The sequence below is a fragment of the Oryza brachyantha genome, chromosome 1 (genome assembly GCF_000231095.2).
Source record: "Oryza brachyantha chromosome 1, ObraRS2, whole genome shotgun sequence".
Classification (NCBI taxonomy): Eukaryota; Viridiplantae; Streptophyta; class Magnoliopsida; order Poales; family Poaceae; genus Oryza; species Oryza brachyantha.
The window spans coordinates 4,515,404-4,532,009 of NC_023163.2; the positions used below are offsets into that span (position 1 = coordinate 4,515,404).

At 43.4% G+C, this 16,606-nt stretch overlaps 3 protein-coding genes across 3 annotated transcripts; all 3 read right to left on the minus strand.

Moving 5' to 3' along the window:
* Positions 1-22: 22 nt before the first annotated feature.
* LOC102708948 (probable hexosyltransferase MUCI70) lies at positions 23-7,557 on the minus strand. Its single transcript, XM_015832694.2, has 4 exons — positions 7,132-7,557; positions 6,746-6,958; positions 5,903-6,481; positions 23-555 (listed from the first exon to the last, which is right to left on the minus strand). The coding sequence occupies exons 1-4, from the start codon at positions 7,409-7,411 to the stop codon at positions 224-226; spliced, it is 1,404 nt and encodes a 467-aa protein (XP_015688180.1). The 5' UTR covers positions 7,412-7,557; the 3' UTR covers positions 23-223.
* A 1,429-nt stretch (positions 7,558-8,986) lies between these two features.
* On the minus strand, positions 8,987-10,054 carry LOC102710629 (heme-binding protein 2-like). Its single transcript, XM_006643832.3, has 2 exons — positions 9,724-10,054; positions 8,987-9,572 (listed from the first exon to the last, which is right to left on the minus strand). The coding sequence occupies exons 1-2, from the start codon at positions 9,939-9,941 to the stop codon at positions 9,143-9,145; spliced, it is 648 nt and encodes a 215-aa protein (XP_006643895.1). The 5' UTR covers positions 9,942-10,054; the 3' UTR covers positions 8,987-9,142.
* Positions 10,055-12,315: 2,261 nt separating this feature from the next.
* LOC102710914 lies at positions 12,316-13,307 on the minus strand. Its single transcript, XM_006643833.3, has one exon. The coding sequence runs from the start codon at positions 13,115-13,117 to the stop codon at positions 12,608-12,610; it is 510 nt and encodes a 169-aa protein (XP_006643896.2). The 5' UTR covers positions 13,118-13,307; the 3' UTR covers positions 12,316-12,607.
* Positions 13,308-16,606: the final 3,299 nt, after the last annotated feature.

A 16,606-nucleotide genomic window follows, 5' to 3' on the forward strand; every position in this document is an offset into this window, starting at 1 on the left:
TTACAGTCCCTAAAAAGGCACTAGGAGGAATCAAAACTTACACTGAAATTGCTCTTGTCCCAATGCTTGTAACCTAAATGTTCTCAATTCTCATTATGTATATCTATTTTACAATCTACAATTATTCAGCAAAATTCCTAGTGGTGTTTATCCCTTGAGTATATTTACACCAATGCGATCTTCAGAAGAAAAGGAAACAATGAAATGGGAAATTCTCCAAAGACTATTCAGTAGGCTCACCCCACATCTTCAGAAGATATCTCTCGCAGCTGCTCCTGGTGATGTCTCCTGACGATGCCATCGTTGTGACACCCTGCTTCCCTCCTGCCCCGCCATCGCCACGCTTTAGGTTGTGCCGGTACTCGACGGCGATGTGATCGAACACCTCGACGTCGAACATGTTCATGCTCACCTTGGGGTTCATCTGGTCCCGGACATAGGCGAAGGCGAGCTGGTCTCGTGGGTTGAACGCCTCCAGCTCGTTGAAAAGGAGGCAGGAGAAGAGGTCACTGGCCAGGCCGTGCCTCCTGATGATGATCGCCGTGTCCGGCACATCTGCAGCATGGCAAAATCTCATGATCTCATGTCCTGATCTTTGCATGTGTTAGGAAAATAGACGCATAACGGAGAAACAGATTTACCGTGGAAAACCCTTGCGGAAAAAAACACGGGCGCCAACCGGCAATAACCACTATGAGGATATGATTACAATGCAGGGAAACAATGAGAACTCTCTTCTTCCCATGCAGACTACAAGAGTATATATAAGGGGAAAATCTAAGAGTCCTAGTAGGATTAGGCGAAAGAATCCTATTAGAAAACTAATCTGACTCCTAGTAGGAAATAACTAGGAGAAACCTACTAGAAAACTAATCCGAATATAATTCCAGTTAAAATTCGAATCGCATATTTAACAATCTTCACCTTGAGACGAATTTCCTCTTGTAGCATCAAAATCATCAATCACAAATAAACACCTCATAGGTTAAATTGATTGCGCGTCAAATAGTCTCTTGGACTATACCGTAACACCAAATAAGCTTGAGCAAAGCTCAAATTTAGTGGCAGGAACTAACTTTGTCATCATGTCAGCTGGATTATCATGAGTACTTATCTTGCATACCTTAACATCACCATCAGCAATAACACCTTAAATAAAGTGATATCTGACATCAATGTGCTTAGTTCTCTCATGAAATATCTAATCCTTTGTAAGGCAAATTGCACTTTGACTGTCACAAAATATATTTATGCAAGATGTTACTCCAAAGCTCAGTATACAAGCCTCTGAGCCAAGTAGCTTCTTTGCCAGCTTCAGAAATAGCCATGTACTCTGCTTCAGTAGTAGATAAGGCAACAGTTGCTTGCAAACTTGCCTTCCAACTAACAGCACAACCTCCAATAGTGAAAACATAATCTGTAAGCGATCTTCTCTTATCCAAATCTCCAGTAAAATCTGAATCCACAACAAACAAGTCCATCTCTAGACGTCCCAAACTGCAAACAAGCATTAGAAGTACCACGGATATATCTGAAAATCTACTGAACTGCTTTCCAATGCTCTTTGCCAGGATTAACCATGTATTTACTAACAACACTCAAAGCATGTGATAAGTCAGGACGCGAACATACCATGGCGTACATAAGTGAACCAACTGCACTTGAATATAAAACTCCAGACATGTACTCAATATCAACTTCTGATTATGGACAGGAATCTGAAGATAATCTCAAATGTGCAGCTAAAGGAGTGCTCACTGGTTTTGCATCATGCATATTGAAGCGACGAATGACGCTTTCAATATAACCTTTCTGGCTAATACACAACTTGCCAGACTGTCTTTCTCTAGTAATTTCCATACCGAGAATTTTCTTCGTTGCACCTAAATCCTTCATCTCAAACTCACTATTCAATTGTGCCTTCAACTTTGCTATCTCTGATTTGTCTTTTGCAGCAATCAACATATCATCAACATAAAGAAGCAGATATATAGTTGAACCATTAAATTATGATCTTTTGAAATTCTGAGAAAACATGAAAGAGTCAAATCTCTTGTACCATTGCCGAGGTGATTGTTTCAACCCATAAAGGGACTTATCCAACCTACAGACAAGGTTTTCTTTTCCAGGAACAATAAAACCCTCAGGTTGCTCCATATAGGTGTCTTCTTCTAACTCCCCATGTAAAAATACAGTTTTCACATCTAATTGCTCTAGTTCATAATCATGCATTGCAACAATACCAAGTAAAGTGCGAATTGAACTATGCTTCACAACTGGGGAAAACTCATCATTGAAATCAATACCTAGAATCTGGCTATATCTTTTAGCAACTAACTTTGCTTTGTATCTTACCTCATCAGTTCGAGATATACCTTCCTTTCTTTTGAAAATCCATTTGCAACGGATATGTTTCTTCTCCTTTGGCAATTCCACCAATTTCCAAGTTTGATTCTTTTCAAGTGACTCCATCTCATCATGCATGGCAGCTATCCATCTATTGCTATCGGCAGAAACAATAACCTTAGAATATGAAGAAGGTTCTGCACTACCTTCGATTTCTTCCGCCACACTCATAGCATAAGCAACTATGTTCGTTTCTTCGATCAATCTTTGAGGGGCTTTAATATTTCATCTCGCTCTGTCTTATGCAATAGAGTATTTTGGTGACTGCTAAATAACAGGAGAATCTGACTCTTCAATAACCGGTGCATCTTGGTTAATATCAATATTCTCTTTTTCTGGTACATGTCCTGAACTGATCAAGCGCTCCACTCGCACGCTTGCTTTCTGTTGACTCTCAACAGGAACATTAGTAGAAGACTTATCATTCAACATAACTAATTCATTGAAGATGACATTTCTACTAATCACAACCTGTTTGGTTTCAGGACACCATAACTTGTAGGCTTTCACACTAGAAGGATAACTAAGAAAGATGCACTTAATAGCTCTTGGCTCCAATTTACCATTATCAACATGAGCATAAGCAGTACAACCAAATACTTTCAGGTCTGAATAATTAGCTGGGGAACCAGACCACATCTCAATTGGAGTCTTCTTATCGATGGCATAACTGGGTGAGCGATTAATGAGATAACAAGCAGTGGAAGCAGCTTCCGCCCAAAACCGTCTAGGTAAACCTGCATTTGACAACATACAACGAGCCTTTGAAATAATTGTCTTGTTCATACGCTCAACAACGACGTTCTGTTGAGGTGTATGAGAAACGGTGTAGTGGCGCACAATACCTTCTAACCTGCAATATGATTTAAATTGCCTAGAACAGAACTCCATCCTATTATCAGTACAATGGACTTTCACCTTCCTTTCAGTCTGTCATTCGACCATAGTCTTCCACTCCTTAAATACTGAAAAAGCTTCAAATTTGTGCTTTAGAAAATAGGGCCAAACTTTTCTCGAATAATCATCAACGATAGTCATCATATAACGAACACCTCCAAATGACCTCTTACGAGCAGGACCCCATAAGTCAGAATGCACATAATCAAGAATACCTTCTGTAGTATGTGTAGATGTGGTAAACTTTACCCTCTTGTGTTTGCCAAAAATACAATGCTCACAGAATTTCAACTTTCTGATGTCTTGTCCATCTAGTAATCTTCTCTTGCTTAATTCTACCAAACCAATTTCACTCATATGCCCAAGACGCTTATGCCAAAGATCAGTAACACCGGAATTCGATATTGGATCGGTAATTGCAGCAACATTACCTACTATCGTAGTACCTCGTAAATGGTACAAATCGGCAGTTTTAATGTCAGCTTTCATCACAACAAGAGAGCCTTTTGTTACCTTCAAAATTCCGTCTCCACCGGAATATCTGTATCCTTTGCGATCAAGAGTAGACAAAGAGATGAGATTTCTCTTCAAACTAGGAATATGCCACACATCTGACAATGTTCTAACACAGCCATCAAACATATTGATCTATATCGTACCAATGCCCGCAACTTTGCAGGGCGTATTATCACACATCAAAACATTACCACCTTGTACAGGTTCATATGTAGCAAACCAATCCCTATTAGGGCACATATGATAGGTGCATCCAGTATCAAGAAGCCACTGATCACTGGTTTGTACACAACCAGCATAAGCAACCAGTAATTCTGCATCTGGTTTATCATCAGTAGCAACTGCGGCTTTACCTTGCTCTTCTTGCTTACCTTTCAGTCTGTAATTTCCCTTTTGCTTTTCTTTGTTCTGTAGCTTCCAACAATCAGAAATATTATGTCCACCTTTCTTGCAGTATTTGCACGACTTATACCTGCCTCTGGACTTTGATCTCCCACGGTAGCTACTAGAACTTTTATCTCTTGATTTGTTGTTTGTGTTCTTCTCTTATTGTCTACCCCGAACAACCAAGCTTTCTTCTTGTAAATTAGAAACTTCAGAAGGTACCATCTTCTTCATCTTTTCTTTGGCATTCAAAGCATCATAAACTTCTTGCAAAGTTAGAGTATCACGATTATACAAGATAGTATCTCTGAAATTTGCATATGAGCTAGGCAGCGAGCACAACAGAATAAGGCATAAATCCTCTTCATCATACTTTATCTCCATGGACTCAAGGTCAACAACAATTTCCTTAAAAGTGAAGAGATGATCCATCATAGACTCATCATCTTGCAACTTGTGCAAAAATAGCTTCTGAAGTCAGGTGCATCTTGCTGGTCAGATCCTTTGTCATGCATATTTGTTCCAGCTTCAACCACAACGCGGCGGCTGTCTTCTCCTTAAGCACCTCCTGCAAAATATTATTGGATAGATGAAAATGGATATATGCCATAGCCTTACGGTCTCTTTTCTTCTCATCGTCGGACCAATCGCTTGTCCTTTTATTGTTGAATCCATCAAGCGCATCATCCAGATCTTGCTGTGTAAGAGTTGCACGCATCTTCACTTGCCACAATGAGAATCTTGTGTCTCAATCCAAAGAGGTAGATCATACTTCAAACTCGCCATTGGGAATAAATCCTGAATCTGCTGGTATTAATTTATTGAACCCTAGTAGATACGTGAAACTCCAGTGCTCAAAACGATGCACAATAGATGATCTGATAGCTTTCGGGGTACACAAGATCGGGTAAACCTAGCAATTGAACCAAAAAAATAATTTACTGTTGCTGCTACAGTAACTTAGATGGATTGGATGGAACGATCTGTTTGCTTCTCCTCTGCGTGCATGAGAGCCGTAGAGATTTGCTTCCTCCGTGCGTGTGCACGCCTGCTGGGTGAGGGTGCCGACTCCGATTTGCTCTCGCCGAATAATGCAATTTGACGGAACGACGACTCAGTAGATCGCTGAGAAAACCCGGTCGGCGACAGCAACGTAGCATAGATTAATCTTCGTGGCTCTGATACCACTTGTTAGAAATAAAGGCACAAACGAGACACGAATTTAATGTGGAAAACCCTTGCGGGAAATACCACGAGCGCCAACCGGTAATAACCACTATGAGGATATGGTTACAACAGGGAAACAATGAGAACTCGCCTCTTCCCTTGCAGACTACAAGAGTATATATAAGGGTAAAATCTAAGAGTCCTAGTAGGATTAGACGAAAGAATCCTATTAAGAAACTAATCTGACTCATAGTAACAAATAACGGGGAGAAACCTACTAGGAAACTAATCCGAATATAATTTCAGTTAAAATTCGGATCCCATGCATTGCTCTGTTCGTGAGCCGTCGTGACACGCTAGCATGTGTCAGCAATGCTGACATGTTGGCTAATCGAATTTGCTCATCGTTTTGGCATTGTTGAGATGTCAGTGTCAGTAGCTTCGTGCAATAGCTGTTTCTTTGATTGATCAATCAGTAAACCAAAAATCGAATGCAAGAAAGCAAATTCTTTCTGTGTCTGCATTACGATACCTGACGGATATGGAAGCTTGCTGGGGGACCATGGCTGCAGGCCGTTCCGGCAGTACGTCTCCATCTGCGCCCTGATGGCCTCAACGTCGTCCCACTTGCGCCACCGCGCCGTCGCGATCGCCTCCTCCATGGTGTGGAGGTTGAACGGGTGCTTGGAGACCGCCATGTCCGCTCCCTTCCCGACGAGCAGCGAGTGCACCAGCAGCAGCGGGTCGACGGTGAGCTGCATCTTGGCGTCCACCCAGACGCTGAACCTCGCGTTCGGGAACAGCCTGTGCAGGAGGTGCTTCACGACGACGCCGTTCATGGCCGGGTTCTCGTAGGGGAGCCGGTGCTCGCCGCCGCCGCCAAGCCTCGCCACGCGCCACGCGCCCACCGTGCTGCCGGGCTCTCCGCGCTGGCCGGTCAGGATGTTGTGGCGCGCGAGGATCCTGTGGGTGGCGTCGTCAATGAACATGAAGAAGCATGCCGTCCTGAGCGTCTCGGAGCCGAGCCCCTTGGGCTGCCGGATCTTGTCGTGGTCGTTGAGGATCGCCGACGCCACCACCACACCATGGCATTTCTCCATGGCCAATCTGTCTGAGAAATCAACAGCAGTTTTAAAGAAGCACATCTACAAAATTCACAACGATTAACAGTAAAGTACGTAATAGTGATTCTTGATGATTGAGCCGCAAAAGACTTGAGTTGCATACAAGCAAAAGAACACATCAAAGCATCTGGCTTGCAACTCAAGGGATTATAATGACTCGGTAAATATTTCCAACTCAATGTGTCTTTCTGTTCACGTGCCACAAGAAATTTCTCCTCCATGAAAAATGTGAATTAGGCCGAAGAAATCACCAGCTTCTCTGAGGGGAAATTCCTTGAAGAACCCACATGGAATCTCCGCTGCACTGTCAGTGTGGTTGAAGAAGAATCTCCTCTGATCGGTGGACAGATTTCCCGCGAACGAGTCCCTCCTCCCACTCTGGTACCGCAGCGCAGGTGTTGAAGAAGGAGACGCCGAGAGGTTGAGACAGAGGCTGTTAATCTCTTCCAGTACAGCCTTGTAGTCTGTTCCAACAGCAAAACAAAAAAAATACTTCTGAATCACATGCGAAATCTGAATTCCCAGGCATGCAGGAACTGATCAGAGGCACTGAAAAGAACAAGCCGGATTGGCTGCATTTGCATGCTGCCATGGATGAGAGAGAAGCAGAGCCATTCGTTAGGAGCCGCGGATCCACCTGAGAAGACGGCGGGGTCGGAGCAGAGCGCGCGCGTGGCCGGGATCGCGTGCTTGTGCTCGCCGTACTCGCGCGGGTACTTGAAGAGCGCCGCCGACGCCGACGGGGCGGAGGAACGGAAGGGGAGGAAGAGGAGGCAGCGCGAGGCGGAGCCCGGGCCGGAGAAGGAGACGTAGAGCGCGAGCGGGAGGGTGGTGAGGAGGTAGAGCAGGGAGAGGCAGAGCAGCTTCGACTGCATCACCGACGGGCTCCGCACCCGCACCCGCACCCACCCGCCCATCTCGCGGTCTCGCCACCTCCACCACCCCCAGCTCCGGCCGCCTCCCGCACGTCGCGGTTGTGTTTTTCTTCGACTCGGCTTTGATCGATTCGTCAGCCTCCTCCTCCTCTCTCTCCCCGGCGCGCGGCGTCGCGCTCGCGTGGCGGTTTCGGCCGAGGACGACGTGGACCGAGCTGAGCGCGCGGGAGGTAGACTGACTGGGTGAGCGCCCCACATGTCAGCGTCAGTTTGCGGCGAAGCGGCCGTTGCTCGATCCAAATATAGGTTGGAACTGGGCCAGCTTGCTCACCCGGCCCGCCCGGCGACTTCAGTTGTAGGTAAAACTGGTTCAGGTTCAGTTAAGACTTGATTAATCATCTATTCATCCGAAGGAAGCTAGCGTGGATTCCAAGATGGAATAAACTAAGACCGATATATGAGAATAAATTGTCATTCAGATTAGAGGGCATAAAGGGAAATCGATATACGTACGACCTTATTGATCGACGGCTACGGTGTCACTCACTTGACTTTCTTTATCTAATCAATTGTTGTAGTGTTTCAATCATACGTAGGTAGTATAATTGGGTCGTATGTATAGCGGGACTGAAACCATAAATAGTCATCAATGGTTGACAACGCGGGTGAGGTCTTTTCTATTCAAAATTACTCCATCCCACCTGAAATATAAATGCTTTTAGATGATTTAGGTAAGACTAAAAAAATTATTCGAGTGATGCTACAGTAAAGATATTTTTAATACACATTATAGTTTGTGCTCTACATCAGAAAACGCACATACGCTTTCCTAACTAGATGTTGAGTTAGATTTAACCTAGTACATGTTAGTAAAAAAAAGTTCACCGTATGTAACACCAGTATATTATTAAGTGAGTAAAAGAATGATAGGTTAATAAAATACTAAGACATATACATCGTACTTTTATATCATCATCACAAATCAGTGAAAGATAAAAAAAGAATAATAAAGGAAAAAAAAAGGAAGAGTTAAAAGGCCCAATCCCCAGTCCGATTGCGCGTTCGATTCCCATGCATGTACAATTGTACACATAATTTGAATTAAAAATATCATTCTTAGTACAACATATTTTGAATTTATAAATATTTATATTTTAGATTTTAGAATGAAGGGAATACTTGCCGGGTGGACTGTCAACCATACCTGATGGAGTTTGTAATTGGAAAGTACCATAGCTGTAGAAATTATCAATGAGGCGTTCGCAAATGACCAAGAAGGCTAACTTTTTTTTTCTGCGGACGTTTTCAATTTGTTAAACAATAGTTTTTTTGCAAAAAGAAAAAAAATTATGTGAAAGTTGCTTAAAAATCAAATCGATCTATTTTCAAGCTTACAATAGTTAATATTCAATTAAGCATATATTAATAGATTTCCTATTTTACGTGCGCTAATTAGCCATATGCAAAAAGACACTTGTGAAAGTACCCAATGGCACCTCCTGCATAAATAATCAGGTTTTCCAAAATTTCGTTTTAAGTATCACGGAAATTAGTTTATTTTCTGCAGGATTTGAGAACAAAAAAAAAAGATTCGTCTGAAGCGGGGGCTATTCACCGTTGAATAACATAACTCATTGTTAATCTCGATACTCATGAGATTAGTTTAAGGCTTTAAGATGCCATTATTCGTCTGATCAGGGTTTCAAGATAATGGAGAAGCACTTGCTATACGATCGAGTCTACTACTTCAGCTTCGAACTGCCGGCACCTCAATTACATGTCGGATGCGTCCTTGGCGTCGAAGAGCATCCATATCTCGTTGACTCTGCCGCTGAACTCGAACGGCGAGTTGTACTGCGCCACCGTGTACGATGACGTCGGGTCGGCCCTGCGCCCGTCGGAGACGGCGGCGGCCCACCTGGTCCCCTGCAGGCTGGCGTCGAGCAGCGCGGCCTGCTCGCCGACGTCGGCCACGAAGCCACCGAAGCGGCGCACGGCGGCGTACCTGGCGCCAGCCCACCTCTGCACGTGCAGCCCCTCCGCCGCCGGCGGGTCCGGCTGGTTCTTCTTCGGCACGTAGAAGCTGACCACGAAGGAGGAGACGCAGAACGGCCCGTCGCTCGGCGCCACCTGCGTCAGCACCGGCGCCGTCATCTCGATCGTCTCGTTGCGCGCGTTCTTCCCCTGGATGTAGTTGAACAGCCTGGCCCATCAACGGCATTTCCATCAGCTCAGGAAAATATTCCGGCCCATGTGAAGCCCAAGACGAAAGCTTGGCCACTAGTGCTACCAGCGGTAGTTAGCTTCATGGCGAGAACGTCGAGAAGAGGGGGGAGGAGGAATTGAGAGCTTACTGGAGGAAGCCGGTGCGGGTGGCGGCGACGAAGGAGATGTCCTCGATGGGGGCGGTGGACGCCCACATGGCGTCGCTGTACCGCCGGATCTCGAACCCGTTGGCGCTGTCCACCACCTCGTACGCCGGGCACTCGATGCGCTCGCACGACGGCGGCACGGCCGCGGAGGCGACGGCGGCGGCGGCGAGTAGCAGTATCAGGCCGCTCCGACGAGCCATGGTCGCGGTGCGGGGATGCGTGCGTGCGGCGGTGCGGGGATGGATGGGGGGATTTTTTGGTGGACTCGGGTGCGTGCGGTTGGGGATCGATCAGGTTGGATAAATACGGCCGTGCTTTGCGTTATGCTCGGCGCAGGTGCATCCACGTCGCCGCTGTTCGTTCGTACGTTGGAGCTCGAAGGGAAGAATGAAGCAGGCGGCGCACACGTAGAGAGTAGAAGCGCCGTTTTGGTGGTTTCCGAGATTTTCATTGTTAAAAATCTGTATATGTGACGTTTGAGCTAGGTCTCGTGCCAGTGCCACCGTGAATCTGTGATCCATACGTCAGGATCTATATAACGATATAATGGTAAAAAAATTGTGAATCCTTAAAAGTTATATTACCGTTTCATAACCTAAGATGTTTGAGTGTTTTTGTTACAACTTTTGACCATTCGTCTTATTTAAAAATTTAGTATAAATATAAAAAATGATAAGTTGTGTTTAAAGTTCTTTTGATAATAAAGTAAGTCACAAGCAAAATATATTTTTATAAATTTTTGAATAAGACAAATGATCAAACATTGTAAAAAAATCAAACATGTTACATTAGAAAACAGAGAGTATGATATATCTGCGTGTATACTGTATTTGTATTTGCTCTCTTTTTACCGTCATTCTTTTTACTATTGTTTATACTGGTAAGCTAAAATTTAATTTTTTAACTTAAAAGATTAATTTTAGGGTTTGAATTTTTAATCTTAAATTTTGAGTTAATTTTAAAGTTTTTATCGTACTTTATTTTCTAGCGTTTGCTTTTAGATTACTATAAACACATATATAAAAATTATTTTTATAAATTATTTTTTTCTCTATAAATATATTGATTGGCCTTTTCTCTCGATCACCCCTTTTATGTCTGAAAGAATTAAGCTCGCTGGTTCAGATTTGGGACCTCTTCTCGATCGGCAACTCTGAGAACTGAGGTGTCATATCCGTTTTGCTCTAGCATTGGTAGGACAGGCTCCATTGGTGATAGGATCGGCTCATCCGACGTCATCGCTCATCATCTGTTTCCAGCAAAAAGCGTTAAATTCTCATGTATGACGTATACAACATCCGTCCTAAAATAAACAAATTTTTAAGTTTTTTATAGAATTTTTAACTCTTCGTCTTATTTGAATTTTTTAAGATTAATATTTTTATTGTTATCACATGATAAAACATAACTAGTATTTTACGCGTGACTATTTTTTTCAACTTTTTTATAAATTTTTTAAATAAGACGGATAGTTAAACACTAAACCTAAAAAAACTCAGAAATGTATTTTTTTTTGGGACGGAGTAGTAGAGAAAAACATGTTCTTAAAGCATCCATACTATACACTTAAAAAGACAGATTCTTCCTGCCTCGTTCAGACAGATTCTTCCGGCCTCATTTGGATGGGCCTATCCAATCGAATAGTAGTAGTTAGACAGATTCTTCAGGCCTCATTTGGATGGGCCTCAATTACCACCCATGCAGGTGAATAGGCTGGTCTGAATCGAGACATATCCAAACGAGGCCTCTCTGTTGTTGAATAGGCTGGTCTGAATAGTCAGACATGTTGTTCAAGCCGAAACTTCGCCCTACCAAAATATTAAAACTTTAAATAGTAATTTGGTTATTGTTTGTGTTTTTATCAATATTTGTTTATAACTCACATATGTCGTCAAAATATTTATATTATCAAAAATTAATATGTTGGCATGACTGCAAACCAAATAAGCCCGTCGTCTCTTCTAAAAATAAAAAGGGTGCACATAAAAATCTTTCTGAATTCATTGTTCCTGAACAAAGTTTCATGTATCAAATTGCAGGAAAAAATCTGGGATAAATTCCGCGCGCAACCGTGTCAGCCGACTTGGCAGAAGGATCAATTCTGCAACGAAAGGCTGGGAGAAAATAAACATTCCTTAAAACAAATGACCGACGAAAATTTTTGGAGTAGCTTTCATCCACGTGCAGACCGAGTATCAGATACTTCAGTGTATTTGGGATTGATTGTAAATAAGAACACCGAACATTCGCTGTATCGCAGACAATTCAGTTTATTACCACTCTATTATTAATTTACTTGATTATTTCGGTTGTTAATAACAAATAGCACCGTACTCGGACCTGGTAGCATGTAGGAAAAGGACATGGCATGCGTGGTCCACGAAGAATCATCAAATTATGTGAAGATCACAAGCGAATCATCAATCATGTTCCCTACGCAATATATGAAGTTCTTGCGGCTGAAAAGGGACATATATAATTCTACCGTACCCCTGCCTACTTCGTCATAAATTTCTCACCAGCAACATGTTTAAATTTGATAGCTACGCTTCTCTGCAGTATAGGACTGTGGAATTGCAAACAAGAATTAGAATTACGGCAATGAGAAGATTTTCAAGTCCAAGCTCATGAACATCTTTCAGGGACTCATCTACTCCTCGTGATGGTACTGTAAGGCTCACACGATTAATCCCCGTTTCATAAAACACACGAAAAATAAAATTGGTGACACACGAGTATAATGCTCTCGGTTAAAAAAAACCGGAGCAGAGTAGTAATACAGCAGCCTTGATTTTATTTAGAGCACTAGTATAGCAATTAAGAGGAGGCCGTTAACCTTAAACCCCGCAAGACTAGCCGCGCCACCTCACTTGCCGGCCTTGGCGTTCACGGCGGTCTCCTTGCCGTTGGCCGCTGCGGCGGCGGCGGCGGGGAGCTTGGCCTTGCCGTCGTCCTCCTTGGCGAAGGCCTCGACGGGGTAGGTCCTCCCGAGGCCGGTGGGGGTCTTGAAGTTGATCTTGGAGGGGTCGTCCTTGTCGATGTACATGTCGGAGAGGGAGACCCAGATGAGGAGCTCCTTGGTCTTGACGCCGGTCATGCGCTTCATCCGGCGGTCCTCGACGAAGGCGGTGACCTCGGCGGCGTAGGAGACCTGCCTGCTGATCTGCTTGAAGGTGTGGGTGATGGACTTCTTCTGGCGCAGCCACACGAAGCCGGTGGCGCGGTTGTAGCCGACCTCCTCCATCTCCGCCAGCGGGAGCAGGCCCAGCGGCATGTGGGTCTCCGCGAGCAGCTCCACCGCCTTCTCCGCGCACAGCGCCGCCCCGCGGTACACCTCTGCGCCCTCGCGGTGGGCCTCGATCGCCTGCGACCCCATCGAGCTGAACTCTCTTTACTTCCTCACCTGGGCTGCCTTGGGTACGACGCAATGCGGCGGTGCGTGGGATCGATTGATGTTGAGGAGGAGGAGGAGGGGAGAGGGATTTATAGGGGAGGGAGGAGATCGGATCGGTGTTCTTGGGTAGTACTCTATTGGACTCTCGAGTGTCGGAGAGGAGAGGAGGGGACGGTTGGGGTGGGGGAGTTAAGGCGCGGGGTTTTATTACTGTCACAGCTAGACCTGACGGGCCCTCGCGAGTCGATGGGGACGCGGCCCACGCGGGCGCAGCGCTGCGGAGGGTGGGGGCAGGGGCGGTGCGCCCGGCCTGCCCCCGCGAGCGAGCCGTTGCGCCGCGCGACACCCACCGCACGGGATGCCACGCGATGGTTCGGCCGGTGGCGCGCAGGTGGGGGTTGGGCGCGCGCACTGTTGGCGCCGGCCGCGAGCGAGCATCGCTTGCCGGCTTGCCCCTCTCGTTCGCGGCCGCGTGCCCGCGTGCGACGACGGATTGATGGGGCCGGCCTTTCGCGAGTTTCGCTGCGTGGTTGGACATGGTTCGGGATATCTTTGGCTTTCGTGTTCATGCAGGGGGCATGGCGTGCTGTGCCTAAACTGTTTCTAGTATATGGAAAAAGAAAGAGACTTTGGTTCTATTTCTCTAGCTGACTGTTTTCTTGTGAAATCGTCATGAAATTTGTGTAAAATATGTTCTTGTGTTTGAGATGGGACCCAAAGAGTCGGCATTAAACTTGCCTGTGCTGACTGTTGTAGAAAACCAACCGTATGATATTTTGAGTTAGATGGTGGTCACGGGCACGGCTCACATTATAAATGCCACAATCAGGTGAACCCAGCCACAGTGATCGCTGTTTTATATCGTCAAACCGTGGACTTGCCGGATTAGTTAGGCTACGTTTGGTCACTGATACAACCAGTTGCATGCTCGATTTTTTTAAAAAAAATTACAGTAACTTGTCAATGTCTTGTCGCGAAAAAGACGAGCAGTTGACAGAAAACATAAACAAAATCTCGAGTTCTTGCCTCCGAAAACGAAAGCTTCATCAGCCGGCATTCACCCATTCACAATCACAGTCGAGCTGGTAACGCAACTTTGTTATGGCAAGCAGGACGCGCCGGAAACGCGTTGCTAGACTCTTTAGATTGAAGGGTGACATACAGTATACAAGATACAACGGCACCATTCAATGGAGTACATGTTCAAGGTGAGCGAGCGAATAGGAGTTCTGTTCTGACCTCTCTCAATTGTATACTCTTCAGTTTTATTAGATACAATATTTGACTCTTCGTTTTATTTAAAAAAATTACAATTAATAATTTTATTTTTATTAGATGATAAAACATGAATAGCACTTTATGTGTGACTAATTTTTTAAAAATTCTTAAATTTTTTTTAAATAAGACGGATGATCAAACACTCGATTTTCGTGGGATGGAGGGAGTAGTTTGCTGCCTGCTGCATGTGGCGTGGTCAATTCGTCATGCGTCTCCAACGTTGCGATCGAGTTGGGTCCCCAGGTACAACTACCTGATTTAATGTGCAAATCTTGCAACAGCATAGCCCTAGTGCAGTTCTTGACGCGCAGCATGTATGCATTCTGCGTTCTAGGCACTATGCGTTTGGCTGGTCGTTGCTCAGCTCGAGTAATGGGACTTTTGGTTAGTAGTTCAAAGAAAGTGTACCCTACTAGTTGTACCTCAATTATAATATGTCGGCATGAGCTGATGAGCATGCTTCAATCACATGCGCTCATTGGCCATGAATTATGGAAATATAGATACTGAGTCCACTTGGAAGCTCCTAAAATAGGCGGGATCCCTTTAAGAATTTGGACTACATGGCTTTTGTACCAACCAAGGAAAATGAATATTTGTTTGCAAGTGAAAGAAAATGAATTCTGAAGGATCAGATCAGTAAGATTACTACTGATCACGCTCAATTCATGCAAAATTCTAAGTCCAGGTGGAACTCAAGTATTTTTTGTTGGAAAAAGGCCACCTTATTCCTCCTTTGTAACACATCATTTTTTCTCTCTCATTCTGACAGGGAAGTTAATCTGGTTTCTATCAGAATCCTGCAAAATCGCAAGCGAAATTGACCTAATAATATCTTGAGAAGAACAGCTTAGCATCCTTTACCACAAGGAAGGAATGAAGGAAGCCGTTTCAAAAGTCGCCTCTCATCGTCTTACATAAATCTAAGCTCATTGAACCTTCTTTCGTGGCTACAAAACTGTGTGGTTGAAGATTGTTTCATTAATGAAGTCTAAATTCCTGCAACACCCAACGACCACCCGCCTTTACATTACCGCACCAGCAGAAACTATTATCGATGTGTTTGATGTATAAAGTTATAATCTTATCTTTCCAAAATAGTTTTTATTCATGGTTGATAATTTTACTGTTTATAATATTAAATAGTTATAAAGAATAAAATATTTTAACTTTCATCTTTTAACAAATAAAAAAAGCGAACACGCACGTCACCACATTGAAGATGATACTCCCTCAGTTCAGACATAAGTGTATTTTTGCAATATTTATGTTCAACGTTTGATCGTCTATCTTATTTAAAAATATTCTATGATTACTATTTTTATTACTATTAGATGATAAAATATGAATAATATGACTATTATTTTATTTAATTTTTTTAGAAATTTTTAAATAAAATAAATGATTAAACCTTAAAAAAAATCCATAAAATATTAGACCGATACTATCTTAAGAGCATTCATTGTGGTCAGCGCCCAAGAGCCCCTGCTTTTAGACCCATGATCAACCCCCGCACATCCACAACAGATGTGTCGTGCACTTCCTGTCATTCATGAATGGAACCACTTGATCTCTTCCCAAGTGGTTGGAGGGCAAGCCACCGTTGTTTCGCTTAAAAAAACAAAACACTTTATTTACAAATAAAATAATTTATAAAATAATATTTTATATAGGTGCTTACCGTGATTAAAAAATAAATATTATAAAATAATCTATAACACAAAATTTTAAGTTTTACAAATTAAATTTTGGCTTATAATTAGTTAAAAATCGAAATGGTGGGAGCCTATTTCTTTGGTGTCGCTTATAAGATTAACTGACAAAAATAATTTTAGGATAATATTTTTTAACTGTTAACGGCTTAAAATCAAGGATAAAATTAAAGGGCCTGGAAAAACCCCTTAAATTAACACTACAATTAGGCTCTAAAATTCAAAATCAAATGTCAATTTGGATTAGTTTAGAACGAAGCATTTTTTTCCCTACAAAGTTTTTTTTTGCAACTTCAATAGTTATAGTACCGAATTTAAACATGGATGGTTGATGTTTAGTATGATGCTGACTTTTGTCCATACTGACACACTCCACACTACTAAATTTAGGCCCTGTTTAATTTAGTTTGAGATTATTACAATCTGACCTATTAAAAGTAAGACAGATGAATTATTGTAACAAATTATTATAATCTTGAGC

Coding starts and splice junctions, on each gene's coding strand:
- LOC102708948 (XM_015832694.2), bottom strand. CDS start 7,411: ATGGGCGGGTGGGTGCGGGTGCGGGTGCGGAGCCCGTCGGTGATGCAG. Junction 6,482..6,745: donor ATTTCCCCTCAGAGAAGCTG/GTGATTTCTTCG, acceptor TTGATTTCTCAG/ACAGATTGGCCATGGAGAAA. Junction 556..5,902: donor CAAGCTTCCATATCCGTCAG/GTATCGTAATGC, acceptor GCCATGCTGCAG/ATGTGCCGGACACGGCGATC.
- LOC102710629 (XM_006643832.3), bottom strand. CDS start 9,941: ATGGCTCGTCGGAGCGGCCTGATACTGCTACTCGCCGCCGCCGCCGTC. Junction 9,573..9,723: donor ACCCGCACCGGCTTCCTCCA/GTAAGCTCTCAA, acceptor TTGATGGGCCAG/GCTGTTCAACTACATCCAGG.
- LOC102710914 (XM_006643833.3), bottom strand. CDS start 13,117: ATGGGGTCGCAGGCGATCGAGGCCCACCGCGAGGGCGCAGAGGTGTAC.